Source organism: Rhamphochromis sp. 'chilingali' (genome assembly GCF_963969265.1).
Source record: "Rhamphochromis sp. 'chilingali' genome assembly, chromosome: 5".
NCBI lineage: Eukaryota > Metazoa > Chordata > Actinopteri > Cichliformes > Cichlidae > Rhamphochromis > Rhamphochromis sp. 'chilingali'.
In genome coordinates, this window is record NC_137932.1 from 12,529,134 (window position 1) to 12,545,194 (window position 16,061).

The 16,061-nt window shown below is 40.1% G+C and overlaps 1 protein-coding gene across 1 annotated transcript; it reads left to right on the forward strand.

The window, feature by feature from the left end:
* Positions 1 to 10,893: 10,893 nt before the first annotated feature.
* On the forward strand, positions 10,894 to 14,310 carry LOC308396691 (serine/threonine-protein kinase pim-1-like; the record flags this gene model as incomplete). The annotated part of the gene is made up of 9 exons (XM_080882201.1): positions 10,894 to 12,015; positions 12,408 to 12,644; positions 12,770 to 12,895; positions 13,019 to 13,113; positions 13,252 to 13,299; positions 13,384 to 13,602; positions 13,692 to 13,872; positions 13,959 to 14,129; positions 14,219 to 14,310. The coding sequence occupies exons 1-9, from the start codon at positions 11,955 to 11,957 to the stop codon at positions 14,308 to 14,310; spliced, it is 1,230 nt and encodes a 409-aa protein (XP_080738327.1). The 5' UTR covers positions 10,894 to 11,954.
* Positions 14,311 to 16,061: the final 1,751 nt, after the last annotated feature.

Here is a 16,061-nt window from a genome sequence, read left to right on the forward strand (position 1 = left end):
GGAAAACACTGCAGGCGGGTGGCAGTATCCATCTTCCGTTGTCATATCCATTTTAAGTTTTACCCGAAACTGTCTTTTTCCAGTCCATAGGCCTAGCCCGTCCTTTATTTTTCGTACCCCTGGGAGCACTGTAACGTACCGCCCCAGGAAGTACTTAATGGTCTCTTCTGTAACCCAGGGATTATACATGTGCACCGTTAAAATCCTATAATCGTTCCTGTATAACGGGGTTACCATATATTTTTTTAGTTCTTCATTTTCTTCTGTACCACATCTCTTTCTCACCTCCTCCGCGTACTCTCCCGTGCAAAAAGTCACGTCATAGTGCTTACTTGCCGTGCTTTGCTGGAGGCAGTAGATTTCCTCTGGTTGTACCTTCAATGCATCATAAAGAATCCTTCGTCCGAAATTAATTCTGTCATGGAAATCCTTTTCTTTATCCATTAGTTCGAATCTCAAGGTATTCCTCGTTCCATACGACCATGTATTCCTCTCCGAAAAATTGGCCGACGTCGCCGCCATCCTACATTGCTTCTCGCCTTGTAACTGATAAGAACAGATACTACACTTGATCTTAGCCAAAAGGCCGAGAAGCGATACCCACATATCGCACGACAGAAACGACTCATTCTGCTTACTGCAACTCTAACTCATGGTTACAATGAAGAACACAGTCGCCTTCTAACAAATGGTAGAGGACAGGTCGATGTTTTACTGACGTTTTACCTCCGAAACATCACAATATAACTATGGTCGGCATGTTTCAGTTTTTAAACGGCGCCACATATATGACGACACTTTAGTTTCTGAAACGCCGGTCAGCGCATGCCGGTTAATGAGATTCAAAATCACGTGGTCGCCTGCAGTCCAATCAGCGGTCGTTGAGACGGAGCGTCTTCAATTCATTTTTATAACTTTCTTGGCGTTATAATTGTTTTCATAATATGATAATTACATACTGTTAAATTTTTAATGTTTCTCCTCCCGGTAACTGTATTCCTGTTATGTCTGGGCTTTCCCTAATTGCACAAGCCAACGGTTCTACATATAACATGTACAGTAAGACTAAGCGACCTTGGCACAGACCTCTCATTTGTCTTTCATCCCAGCTTTTTTGGGGGTGACTGGGTGGGGGGATATTGCTCACAGCAAATTCCTAAAAACTCCTATTGATCATTGTTGCTCCCATAGATACATTTCAGTTTACCAGTCATGAGGCTCCAAATTATACCAGGAGTGGGGTTTGAACCTACGAGAGAATGCGCTCATTGGAGCTTAAGTCCAACGCCTTAACCACTCGGCCACCCTGGTGCATATATATTGTGCATGCGTGTTCCTTTAGGAAACAGGAAGATTGGTAGGAGAAAGAAACGTATTAATCTTGTTTGTTAGGATCATAGCCATAAATGGAGGACTCTTATAAAGTCCATGGATTTTCATTCACACATATTACATGAGGTATCTACTCTTTACACACTAAGGATCCACACTACCAGGGCTACGGCACACAGCTGTTTTATAAATCATCAAAACCAATACTATCCTAAGATTTATTATATGCAAAAATGATCTGTTCCAAAATGTTTTCATGTAATCCTGAAAACAGAAAAACAATCTTCTGCACTATTAACCATCCACAAATGGAAACAACAGACAATACAGGTGATTTTAGCTAAAAAGCCAAGAAAAAATTGTGTGTTTTTTTTTTTTCAAACGATGTAATTTACAGCCACAGAGGACAGAAAGCTGCAGTATGTAGAGAAAGAGAAGAGTTAAACCTATAATCAACATGAGTCCTTGTAGATGGCAGCCTCCGGTTTTTAAAGACTTCTATTGGTCTCTAGTGGACAACAGAGGTAACTGCAGGATTGGAGCCAGAATAGTGTAACTGCAGTTCAAAACGACATATTTTTTTGATTTCCCATAGAAAGTGTGTGTCCAGCCACGTGTCAGTCCAAGTGGCAGGATTTAGTAATTCTGGTAATAGTTAAATGTAAGTCATTCACAAATATTAAGTCGCAACATTTCAGTCTGACTAACCTTGGAAGATTACACGAAGACAATGTCCAGATATGCAGACGCACGCATATATCTAGCGTATAAGAAATTTCTTTGCACAAACTGTTGAGTGAAATGACATTTGTTTTTCACAGCTTCAGGGGGTGCACCGTTCCTAGAAATACTGCAATACCAGGTCGATGCGTGGAGTGGACGGAGCAAGCCCCTATTCCATCTCCCTGCTCCAAAAATCAATTTAATATATGGTCCCCGGGTAGGGGACGTATCAGATATTAAACTGATAAGAACAGATACTACACTTGATCTTAGCCAAAAGGCCGAGAAGCGATACCCACATATCGCACGACAGAAACGACTCATTCTGCTTACTGCAACTCTAACTCATGGTTACAATGAAGAACACAGTCGCCTTCTAACAAATGGTAGAGGACAGGTCGATGTTTTACTGACGTTTTACCTCCGAAACATCACAATATAACTATGGTCGGCATGTTTCAGTTTTTAAACGGCGCCACATATATGACGACACTTTAGTTTCTGAAACGCCGGTCAGCGCATGCCGGTTAATGAGATTCAAAATCACGTGGTCGCCTGCAGTCCAATCAGCGGTCGTTGAGACGGAGCGTCTTCAATTCATTTTTATAACTTTCTTGGCGTTATAATTGTTTTCATAATATGATAATTACATACTGTTAAATTTTTAATGTTTCTCCTCCCGGTAACTGTATTCCTGTTATGTCTGGGCTTTCCCTAATTGCACAAGCCAACGGTTCTACATATAACATGTACAGTAAGACTGAGCGACCTTGGCACAGACCTCTCATTTGTCTTTCATCCCAGCTTTTTTGGGGGTGACTGGGTGGGGGGATATTGCTCACAGCAAATTCCTAAAAACTCCTATTGATCATTGTTGCTCCCATAGATACATTTCAGTTTACCAGTCATGAGGCTCCAAATTATACCAGGAGTGGGGTTTGAACCTACGAGAGAATGCGCTCATTGGAGCTTAAGTCCAACGCCTTAACCACTCGGCCACCCTGGTGCATATATATTGTGCATGCGTGTTCCTTTAGGAAACAGGAAGATTGGTAGGAGAAAGAAACGTATTAATCTTGTTTGTTAGGATCATAGCCATAAATGGAGGACTCTTATAAAGTCCATGGATTTTCATTCACACATATTACATGAGGTATCTACTCTTTACACACTAAGGATCCACACTACCAGGGCTACGGCACACAGCTGTTTTATAAATCATCAAAACCAATACTATCCTAAGATTTATTATATGCAAAAATGATCTGTTCCAAAATGTTTTCATGTAATCCTGAAAACAGAAAAACAATCTTCTGCACTATTAACCATCCACAAATGGAAACAACAGACAATACAGGTGATTTTAGCTAAAAAGCCAAGAAAAAATTGTGTGGTGGTTTTTTTTTTCAAACGATGTAATTTACAGCCACAGAGGACAGAAAGCTGCAGTATGTAGAGAAAGAGAAGAGTTAAACCTATAATCAACATGAGTCCTTGTAGATGGCAGCCTCCGGTTTTTAAAGACTTCTATTGGTCTCTAGTGGACAACAGAGGTAACTGCAGGATTCGAGCCAGAATAGTGTAACTGCAGTTCAAAACGACATATTTTTTTGATTTCCCATAGAAAGTGTGTGTCCAGCCACGTGTCAGTCCAAGTGGCAGGATTTAGTAATTCTGGTAATAGTTAAATGTAAGTCATTCACAAATATTAAGTCGCAACATTTCAGTCTGACTAACCTTGGAAGATTACACGAAGACAATGTCCAGATATGCAGACGCACGCATATATCTAGCGTATAAGAAATTTCTTTGCACAAACTGTTGAGTGAAATGACATTTGTTTTTCACAGCTTCAGGGGTTGCACCGTTCCTAGAAATACTGCAATACCAGGTCGATGCGTGGAGTGGACGGAGCAAGCCCCTATTCCATCTCCCTGCTCCAAAAATCAATTTAATATATGGTCCCCGGGTAGGGGACGTATCAGATATTAAACTGATAAGAACAGATACTACACTTGATCTTAGCCAAAAGGCCGAGAAGCGATACCCACATATCGCACGACAGAAACGACTCATTCTGCTTACTGCAACTCTAACTCATGGTTACAATGAAGAACACAGTCGCCTTCTAACAAATGGTAGAGGACAGGTCGATGTTTTACTGACGTTTTACCTCCGAAACATCACAATATAACTATGGTCGGCATGTTTCAGTTTTTAAACGGCGCCACATATATGACGACACTTTAGTTTCTGAAACGCCGGTCAGCGCATGCCGGTTAATGAGATTCAAAATCACGTGGTCGCCTGCAGTCCAATCAGCGGTCGTTGAGACGGAGCGTCTTCAATTCATTTTTATAACTTTCTTGGCGTTATAATTGTTTTCATAATATGATAATTACATACTGTTAAATTTTTAATGTTTCTCCTCCCGGTAACTGTATTCCTGTTATGTCTGGGCTTTCCCTAATTGCACAAGCCAACGGTTCTACATATAACATGTACAGTAAGACTGAGCGACCTTGGCACAGACCTCTCATTTGTCTTTCATCCCAGCTTTTTTGGGGGTGACTGGGTGGGGGGATATTGCTCACAGCAAATTCCTAAAAACTCCTATTGATCATTGTTGCTCCCATAGATACATTTCAGTTTACCAGTCATGAGGCTCCAAATTATACCAGGAGTGGGGTTTGAACCTACGAGAGCATGCGCTCATTGGAGCTTAAGTCCAACGCCTTAACCACTCGGCCATAGGGTTTACAGGGATGGTGGACTCAAATGAGAAAATATCCAGCGAGCAGCAGTTTTTGGTGCAATGTTTCAAAACAAGCTATGCAGAAGAGCATGTTTGGGAGCACCGTACATCTGACTTTGAAGCAGATGGGCTACAGCAACAGAAGGCCAAAATGAGAGCCACACTAACAGCTACAACAACTTTTTCAAGAATATTATTTTATGACAGACTTGAGCATGAATGATGAATATGAATCGGAAACAACAATGAACAACAATGTGAAACTGCTCATGAATCATTTAATCTATGAGTGAAAGTAGTTTTCTTTAATCTCCTCCTCCTTTAGTTTGCCTCTCCTCTTTATAAGCTCCAGCTCTCTTCTCCTACTCACATCTCTAAACAGTAAAGATCATTTACACCTCACACTGACAACATGCTGTGGACCTTCTGCACTCTCATCACTGCTCTAACATGTAAGATCTTCTTATTCCATTTTTTAGTCCATATTTAGAGCTAAACTTTAAACTTCTATTTTTTCTGTGTTTCCTGGCAGATGTTGATGCAGTGATTGTGTTGACCCAAACACCTGCTGTCCACACAGTTTCTCCAGGTCAAGAAGTTGTTCTCAACTGTAACATAGAGAGAGATGATGGGAATTCTGTTAGATGGTATAAACAAGTTCCTGGAACGGTTCCTCAGTATGTTCTAAGATTTTATCATTCTAGCAGCTCACCCAGCTTTGGAACAGGATTCTCCTCAGACAGATTCAACTCTAAGTCCTCATCAAACATTGATTACCAGTTCATTATCAAGCGAGCAGAGACAGGAGACTCTGCAGTGTATTACTGTCAGACATGGGATGACTCTGCCAGTGCAGCTGTACCACAGTGATTTAGACAGTGACAAAAACCTCCTCATTAGTACTTCTGCTTTTTTAGAAACTTTCACATGCAAAAAAAAAAAAGACCCATAAAAGAAACCCTGTAATGTGCTATTAAACACTAAATCCTCCATTTTTAAATCCTTTTTAATCTTCATTATTAAAGGCATAAAGAGGAAAGCACTGAAATATGTACATCTCATTTACTCACATCAGCCCGAACAGATCACATAAACCAAACTATCCAACATATAGTATTATATGTTGCTGCAAGCTATTCTTAATAACAGAAATTTTATAGATACTACTCACAGGTCTAACTGTCCAACAGCAGTTTAACTTATCATTTAAAAAAAAGTGTAGTTAACATGCAGTTTAAAAATATATATATAAAGCTATACTGAAGCTAGTTTAGAGCTTCTACACCATCTTCATTTACATTTAGCTTTGATTATTCAGAAACATATTTTTAAGGCAGAAGGAAAATATAGAAGTGTGAGGATAAGGACACTAGTGATAAATGTTTGATTCTTTTACAACCATTTTTAAGAACACGGTGTGATTTATTGTAGCTATTGTATTATTATGGTATATATTTTTCTATCATTTGTAAAAATGATGACGATCAAACTGACTGACATAATACTCATGGGAAGGAAATATACAGTATTTACTCAGTGTCTTTTCTGCACACTGCAATTCTGTCAAGAATACTTGAATGTGTTTTAAGTATTTTACTATTGGGTGGCTGTAGCTCAGGTGGCAGAGCAGGTCAGCCACTAATCAGATGGTTGGTGGTTTGATCCCAGGCTGCCTCCTGGCTGCATGCCAAATATCCTTGGGCAAGATACTAACCCCATGTTTGCCTACTGGTGGTGGTCAGAGGGCCCGGTGGCGCCAGTGTCCACCTCTGTCAGTGCGTCCCAGGGCAGCTGTGGTTACAATGTAGCTTGCTATCGCCAGTGTGTGAATGACTGAATGTAGTGTGAAGCGCTTTGGGGTCCTTAGGGACTAGAAAAGCGCTATACAAATGCAGGGCATTTACTTGTTTAAATGATTAGCACTAGTGCTCATAAACCACAACGTAATGATCTGTGAATGTGCTTGAAAGCGATTGTTTACAGTACACAGCAGTTATGTTAAAAATATGCTTCTCTGTTATCTGAAATAGAAATACAAAAACTAAAAGTTTTTTTATTTGCAAAAACTAACAGATCGAAAAAATACATTCCCCAAACAAACAAAACAAACTTTGTTGTTGATGACTGATGAATAAAAATAACAAAAAAGAATGCAGTACAGTAGAATTGTATTGCATGGGATCATTTTACAAATAAACTAATGCCAACAAATAACTAAAGCACAATAAACAAACATTGAGCTTATTTGAAATTCATCCATCCATCCATCCATCCATTTGCTTCCGCTTATCCTTTTCAGGGTCGCGGGGGGCGCTGGAGCCTATCCCAGCTGTCATAGGGCGAGAGGCAGGGTACACCCTGCACAGCATCAGGAAAAAGGAGCACGAGAAGCTTGAGAAATACCAAAGGCTCAGAGAAGAGCTCGAGAAGATGTGGAGGGTTAAGGTAACAGTGGTCCCAGTGGTAATTGGAACACTCGGTTTGGTGACTCCCAAGCTAGGTGAGCGGCTCCAGCAGATCCCAGGAACAACATCAGAGATCTCTGTCCAGAAGAGCGCAGCCCTAAGAACATAAATAAACATAAATCAGAATAAATTTGATAGTATTGACATTATATAAATTAGAGATGGACCGATCCGATATTACGTATCGGTATCGGTCCGATACTGACCTAAATTACTGGATCGGATATCGGAGAAAAATAAAAAATGTAATCCGATCCATTAAATATCACGAAATCACCTCGCAAAACTTGCAACATGCCGTAACTCACCTCAGAACGTTAGCACGTCGGAGCAGTATGCATCACGTGATAGAGCGGCTGTGGCATGCGGGACCTGTCGGTGGTCTGGATAGCATTTGGAGCTTCGCTAGCAACCTGGCATTTCATCTCCGACAAAGTTATCCCCGAGAGAAGTAAAGCAAGTGTGTAAGTCCATCTCTGAATGTTTGTAAAGCATTCCTGCGTTAAGCTTAATAAGCGACTGCCTCTTCTTGCTAACAAATGCACAAAAAAACCCCAAAAAGAAATCTTTCTACCTTCTGCAAAGTTCATCGCCCCAGAAAGACAAGTCAAAACAAGTAAAAAAAAAATAAAAATGTAACAGCCTCCCGATTATGACCAATATATCATTTACGTCACTGATACATCCGTAACTGAAATTAACTCAGAACAATTTGTTTATTTTTTTAAATGGTCATTCAGAATCAGAAGATTATTTACGGTGATGTTTTTGGTGGGAGTGAAACAACAATCTACTGATAAAACCAATAAAAATAAGATATGATAATAAGAAATAACCACTGTTGGAAGCCTTATTTACTCTTATCGCCGTAATCATGTGCAGTAATTAAAGTTGAAATGAGAAACTTTGCATTTGAAAGATGCTCTTCTACTGGGCACTCAAAATGCTTTCTTACAACAAGCATCATTCATCCACACCTTCATACATAATGTGCGCACATTTTAAATATAAATTAATATTACTGTAGCAGTATTTTTTTTTTTTTTTTAAAGATAAAATGGCCACATTTAAGAAGGCAGGACCTGCAGTTATTGTCCTTTTCCAGACATTTATCTGGCACTTACTTTGGGGTTTTCTGCAGCTCGTCCTCGGGGCCCTCCAGACACAGAGACAGCAGGTCGTAACCCAGGATCTTCTGGGCTATGGTGAACATTTCTTTAATGTTGGGGTATTTCAAAAGTCCTCTGCCCATGCCCACAAACTGGCTGCCCTGACTGGGGAAGAGGAGCACGGAGCAGCCGCTGCTTTTGGGTGAGGCACCGCGGCTGGCTCGCTGTTCGGGGGAAAAGCGGGGGCTTCAGCCGGAGGAGGGTAATCTCCAGCCGTGGAACCGGGCTTGTTGGTGGACAGCGTCCTGCTCAGAGAGACCAGCGACCTGACCTTCCCTCTGGAAGATGCCACCATCCTGACTGCCACTAATGCCAACATGAGCTGTTCCTCATCCAACGACGTGTCTGCAGATGAAATAAGACGCACAGCCCGCCCGGACAAACTGTAATCACCAAAAGAGTCAACTTTGCTTGAACTCAATTCTGACATCTGCTCGGCATGACACCTCACAGGGAGACGAAAACAACCGCCAGAGGAAAGAAAAGAACAAAATCTTCAGCGAAGGAAGATGATATCTCCAATAAAACTATTTTTGAAGCCATTATGGGACTTGACAAAAAATTTGAAGCACAACTGGAGGATATCAAGGAACAAAACAGACAAAGTGCAGCTATGGTTGCCAGCTTGGCTAAGGCTGTAGAGTTTAACGCTGCAGAGATAGCTGATTGCAAACTGAAAGTTGTTAAACTGGCAAATGCGAATGAACTGCTGCTTAAAGAAAACGAAGACTTGAAAAGAAGAGTGAGAGAACAAGAGCGCTACCGAATGAGGTGGTGCCTAAAACTGAAAGGGGTGAAGGAAGACAAAGACGAAAACATTAGAGTGAAGGTTTTGCAAACGCTTCAGAAGATTGCCCCTGACTTGAACTTAGAAGAGGCTGTTGATATTGTCCACCGCTTAGGGAAACAAGTTGATGGCAGAAACAGAAACATCATTATTCTATCCACACAGAGGCGAATTAAAGAAGAATTGTGGAGGCGCACCAAAGATTCTTCAACCTGCAAGCAAGAAGGCATCAGCTTCGCAGAGATGTTGCTGCAGGAGGACATACAAGATCGACAGCGCCTATGGCCTCTGGTGGAGGAAGAAAGACGTGCAAAACTACAAATATCTGTAGTTTCCACTCCGTATATTTTCAAAACAAACTCGTTACTTTGGGTTTAACGCATTTGGGGGAAGTTAATATTTCACGTCACTGCAGGCCTTCAAACAATGAGATTTGAGCCTAAACAGTGAAAGGCAGTCGCGTTTTAATCAGTAGAGGATGTCGCATAAAAAGAGATGAAAGAACAAACCATGTACTGTAGTGTTGATTTATTTATTTTTAGCACAACACCAGAACAACCCCACGTGCCCATAATTTGCGGTACTTCAGAAAAAAAGGAGTGAACATAAAAGGGAGTAAAATGTTGTGTCAGGTAATTTCAAATGCAGCATTTCTATCACCTCAACAAACACTAACTGTGTTACAGTGTGTTGCTATCTAAAGCTCTACTTGCTGTATTTCACAGGAAGAGAAAGAATGAGAGCTAACTTCACTCAGAGATATAGAAAGAAAGAGAAAGAAACCAGGCTGTATTTAAAGGTAAGGACTGCTTAGTGATATTTGATAAAATGTAGTTGTATTTTCACAGGGACATAAAGTGCTTGTCTTACTCCCTTCTTCTAGCTCGAAATTACTTGCCAAGTGGTAAGGACCGTTCATGGTCACACGGTGAGAACATTGGTGTTGACTATGAAGAGATAGGGTCAGACAGGGGAGGGGCCAGTCAGATTTATCAACTCAACCTCCTTAAAGCATGGAGAGAGGCTGAAACCAATCTCTGGTGAGCCCGGTTAAGGAAAGAGATGAGTTGGTGCCTGAGATGCCAAATTCCAACATCCTCATTCCCGCCATTGAGATAACACTCTCACACAGGCCCAGAGAGCAGATGTTGCTGCATTGCAGATGTGTTATACCCCCTGCCCAGCCGAATGACTCTCAAAACGAAAATTTTGCAGAAAATCAATGTGATCGCTTGAATCACTGGAATTATCATCTCGATATCTCTTGTCCTTCTTTCATTTCAGACGTCTTGAAAACAAGTTTTAACAAAGTCCTGGAGAAGTGCCCAATGCTGGAGGACCTCCTGCTTTACCCCTGGCTCAGATAAACTCCTCTCTGACACAAACACACACGCATACTGAATTCACATCTTGCCATACAAATGTGATACAGTAACCAACTTTCTTTCTTTCAGAAAGAAAGAAAATTGGGAGATTCAAAAATTTCCTCACAGTAATGTTTGCATCAGTCTATCAGACGAATCCCCTCCAAGTCCAATATTTACATCAGTTACAGTGATAATGCTTGGTGTCTACTTTCAGCCACCGCAGTAGAATGCCAGGAATGAATCTCATTGAAATTGTAGTTGCATTTGCTATTTCATTAAATTGTCATGGATGATACACAGATAACCCAACAGCAAACAGAGGAAAACAATGGGCTTAAATACACAGAGGGATAAATGAGGGAATAAGACACAGGATGAGAGCACAGCTGCGAGAAATCACAAACAACAAGACCATGGGGAAGGAAAACTGAAAACACTAACATAGTCTAAGGAGCTTAGAAAGAAAACGTCTGGACTTCTTTAAGTTGCTTGAAGATGTTCAAGCAAAGTTTAAGTTCTTTTCATCCGAGAAGGTGAAACATCTTCAAGCAACTTCAAGTCCAGACGCTTTCTTTCCAAACTCCTTAGACTACGATGACCTAGATGACTGAGAACCTTCACAGACATGAAAACACTAACACAGCACACATGACTATCAAAGTAAAACAGCAAACAAGAGACTTTTACAAAGACACAGAGTTGACACAGAGACATGACTGACTGGGGAGAAATTGGGGAACATGGAAACAAGAGTGACTAGACATGACACGTGGGACACAGGGGCAAGGCAAAGTAACAGAAACCTAAAGCCTAAGAATATAACACAAGAAGAAAACAATAAAGAGAACCAAAAACATACATAAGAATAATCAATGAATATAAATGAACAAACACAAAACACTGGGTCACAGACTCACTACCATGACAGTTAAATGTACATAATAAATACTTTAAATCAGATGACAATGTAGCTGACACTGTGTTTATTATAATGTGTGTGGTCAACCACAAATCTTCATACTGTCATCCATAGATGAGGTCTTTATACAAATGATGAAAGATAATGAAAGAAACTGTTTAATTGATATGAAATGATTGAATTATAAGAAATATTATGGCTTTGTCTGCCAGTGTTTTTCTGTAAACTACTTTGAACTACTGGCAGTCAGTGAAGTCACTGAAAGGCAAGATTCTATGTTGTGTTGCCGTAGTTTCCAGAGTTTACTTATAAAGCTCACTTACAGAATTCAGTTAGAAAAGTCAAGCATTTGAAGGGTGCACATTTGAAGGAATATTAACTCAATCTTAGCTCATTACGGTTTACATTTTCGATTTTAAAGGGTCTCCGAAATTACAATGAAAAAGGAAACAAGAAAAATTGCCACTCCAGCCGATAAGAAAGATTCGGGAGATCAAGGTAAGTAAAATAATAAAATCAAATCCTGGTAAAATCCAAATCCTAGAAATGTTGACACTGTGTGAATCATTTTTGGAGCAATTGAATCATATGTTTAATTGAAAATAGCTTTAATACAAGATGTCTAATCAAAGAAAGGTTACCGGTCTTTTGGTAAAATAATGTAATAAGTTTATTCTTGGACTCAACAGTAAAAACAGACCAACAAGTGCCATCAAGATCTAAGACTTAGTAAACCTAGTATCAACTCGCACTGATCAGTTATTTTTTTCATCCCAAGATTAAACTTGTGATCATTTAAGCAAAAGCAATTTCAAATTCTTTGCCATCAAACTGCTTCCAGTCTTGATGTCGGGGACTCTTTTTCACCACTGTGTTGTTGTCGTTTATAGATTGTAAGAGCAGGACTGCTAAAAGAAAGGCCAGTCCTGAAAAGAAGACCCCAATGAAAAGGAGGAGGGTCGCTGAGCAGGCTGGTCCTTCCACCAGCTCAGATGTGGTCAAAGGAGTGAAGCGCAAGGTTGTGCAAGATGAAGAGGACACAACAAAGAGAGCAAAGAGGGCTAAACTTCTTGACCATATGAGCGGTGACAAGGAGCAAGCATCCTCCTCGTTGGACTCTGGTAAAGGTAGGCTAATTTGTTGAATAAGGGGGTAGATTAAGTGTGGTTGCTAGGTTTAAGATATTGGTGTTTAGTGTTTGTGTCTATCATCCAGTGAGCTGATATGCTTTTGGTGTTTTCCACATCTCCAGACTTGAACAACAAACAGGTGTGCGCAAAAAATGGCAAAAGAAAGGCCACGGGAGACGACAGAGAGTCACCCAAGAAAAAAAAAAGGAATGTGGACCAGGACAAAAAATCAGTGGCAGACCAAAAACGTAAGTAGCAAGCAGCTTGGGTTTTATATTCAGGGGAAGGGCAAAAGGAACATTTAGGCTACAGAGGAGAGTAATTTGTGTCACAGCTGTAATAAAACCAGATTTGCTGTTTTGTCTGTTCAGGTGAATTCCAAGCCAGATATGTGGAGGAGCACCAGCTCGGAGAAGGAGGCTGCGGAGCAGTGTTTTCTGGCTACCGGATAGAAGATCGTTTTCCAGTAAGTGTTCAGATGATGGTAGTAAGACAGGCAGTAACGCAGATAATGGATAATATCGTAAACTGAAACGTCTGCTGTGTTTCCACCTTTCATTATGTCATACTGAGGAAATGCTCACCAATGCTCTGTGTCTTCTAGGTTGCCATCAAACACATTCCCAAAAATAAAGTCTACTGCAAAGTGGCGGTAAGCGTCCAACACTTGAATTAGTTTTACATTACTGGATTGAATGCGGCGTTCCTCATCATCCACTTTGTTGTAATATTTCAGGATGAAAGCGGGAAGATGCTCTCGGTGGAAGTGGCCATTATGGTTAAACTTGCAGGTGAAGCAGAAGGGTCAGTGGGAATATCAGCACCTGTGTCCTTGCTGGAGTGGTTCGACCTTGGCAAAGAGCTGATCCTGGTGCTGGAGAGACCTGTCCCCGCTGTGGACCTGCAAAAATACAAAGCAGAATATGGAAGAACCTTACCAGAGGACAAGGCCAAGGTAGGTTGACTGGGAGAGCCTTAGACTGTACAGCATTCAATCAAGGCAGAAAAGCATTAACTCATTATTGTGTTTTTCATCTTTTCCAGGTCATTCTGAAGCAACTAGTTGATGCTGTAAAGGAACTTGAGGATAAACACATCTTTCATCGGGACATCAAGGGAGAAAACATTCTGATTGAGACCGGCTCCGATGTGCCTCGAGTTCGCATCATTGACTTTGGACTGAGCTGCTTTGTTAAACAGCGATCTCTGTATCGCGTCTTCTATGGTAACATATTCTGCTCCTGCTTTTCACAGATGTAGCAATTTGTGTCTTTTGTTTTAGAAGAAATTGTAATTGTGTCTGTTTGTTAGGCACTCCTCTTCACACCCCTCCCGAGTGGTACAGGAGGAGCTGCTACAGGTGTGGACCCACCACGGTGTGGCAAATGGGAGTGGTGTTGTATGAAGCGCTTCATGCACGGCACTTTAGTACCGAGAGGTTCCTCGCAAAGAAACTGAGCATCAAAAAGCGTCTGTCCACAGGTAAGAAAACTTCACACTTCCAGATTCACTGATGTCTTGGATCACTAGAACTATCATCTTCATCTTTTTGATCTTTTCTTTCTTTCAAGAATGCCAGAATTTCTTGGAGGCATGTTTAACTACAGTCCCGGAGAAGCGCCCAACACTGGAGGAGCTCCAGCTTCACCCCTGGCTAAGATAGCACACACAAACACACAATTCACACCTTATCATATAAGTGTGATACATTGTGGTAACCTCCTTTCTTTTTTCTGTTGGACAGGAATGGGTCAATCTTAAAAAATAAATAAATAAAAAATTAGCTTTTTCGGACTTCCTGTAACCGCCCCAGCCATCCCAGGAAAGGGGATCTCTCTTTGAATGGGCTTTCCCGAGGTTTCTTCCCATCGATCTGGCCCCCTGGGGAGTTTTTCCTCGTCTTCATAGAGAGCTTGGGCTGGGTCAGGAGCTCCATCAAAACTGTCTTTATTTGATGACATTAAAGTCATCAAATAAAGATGTGTTTTACTTAAAGTAAAATTGGATCAAAATAAAACTTGTTTAATTCATCTTTGCTGAGGATTCTCCTTCATTACTATTTTGTTTTGTTTTGTTTTTTTTACCCATGGTGCATTTTGACAAATAAGAAAACTGAATCAGGTCAAAGTGTGCACAAAGACAGTCACACTGCAAATGATCTGAAGACTTGCATCTGTTGCTCTAACCCCCAACTAGTTTAGACAGATTTCCAGGTTCTACCAGAGGTTTTTTCCTTCAAGAAGGGAGTTTTCCCTTCCCACTGTTGCTGAGTGTTTGCTCATAGTGGGTTGTAAAAGCATAAAAGTTAATAAGAGGCATTCATAGCAGAGTTATCACAGAGGGAACTATATAGCTTAAATGTACAATTTCTACAGGACGAATTATAACTTCATTATGTATAAAAGCTTCTGTGGATAATTACTCCTATTTGTAACTTTACACAAGAGAAAGTTTGGTGTCACACTATTTATAACAGGTTGGGTTTTGTCCTCTGAGTTGAGCCTTTGGTTGCAGTTTATTGAAGAATTTCCTCTAAAGTAGCTGTTGATAAAGATTTAAAGTCCTGTTTATATACAGAAATATGCTTTAGTTCATGTTTTTTACATGTCTGCCTCAGTGGATCAGTAGAAGATCTGGCACAGGAAACTAGATGATGAAAAAAGGGTACGAATACACATATATATCTATATCTATATAGATACAGATATATAAACACACACACACACAGGTTGCAACGTAGTATTTTCATTTTTTCTTAGCATTTCTTTAACGCCTTGGTGCAAAAGAATACCTGCATCTGTGTGTTGGAAAAAAGAACTACAAATTTGGAAAGGAATTTATTCATGTTCTTACTCATAGATGGAGTACATGGTTTAAAAAACACTGAGGAAACAGATATGAGGCGGCTGTATTAACATAAAAACATTAATACAGTTAAAAATGAATAAAAAGTTGCACGCTTAAACTTATTTCTCTACAGTTTGTACAATTAATCCATGTAACAATAGGTTCTCCCTTAATATAGTAGTTATTAAAATATCTTTACATAAAAATACATTTTTAAGTACTCTCCAGTGGAAGTCTGTTGTGGCTTATGTTTCTAAATGACACAACCATAAAGCAGCCCACAGAATATACAAATATGTCTTTGATAAGTGAATGTTGGCTCCCACAATGGCCTGTTAAGTTATTGCAAAAATAATTTACTGCATAATATGTCAGATTAGAACATGTTATGAGCACAAAACTGAAGGGGAAACAATAAAAACAAAAATGAAAAAACAAATACTAAATTAAGTTAAAGGATATTTCTTACTATACTATATAATTGTATAATGTTGCGTTTGATTGCAAAAGAAAACCCACCAAGAAAAAAAGAAAGAAAGAAAAAGAGAGAATAGTTTAATATATTCA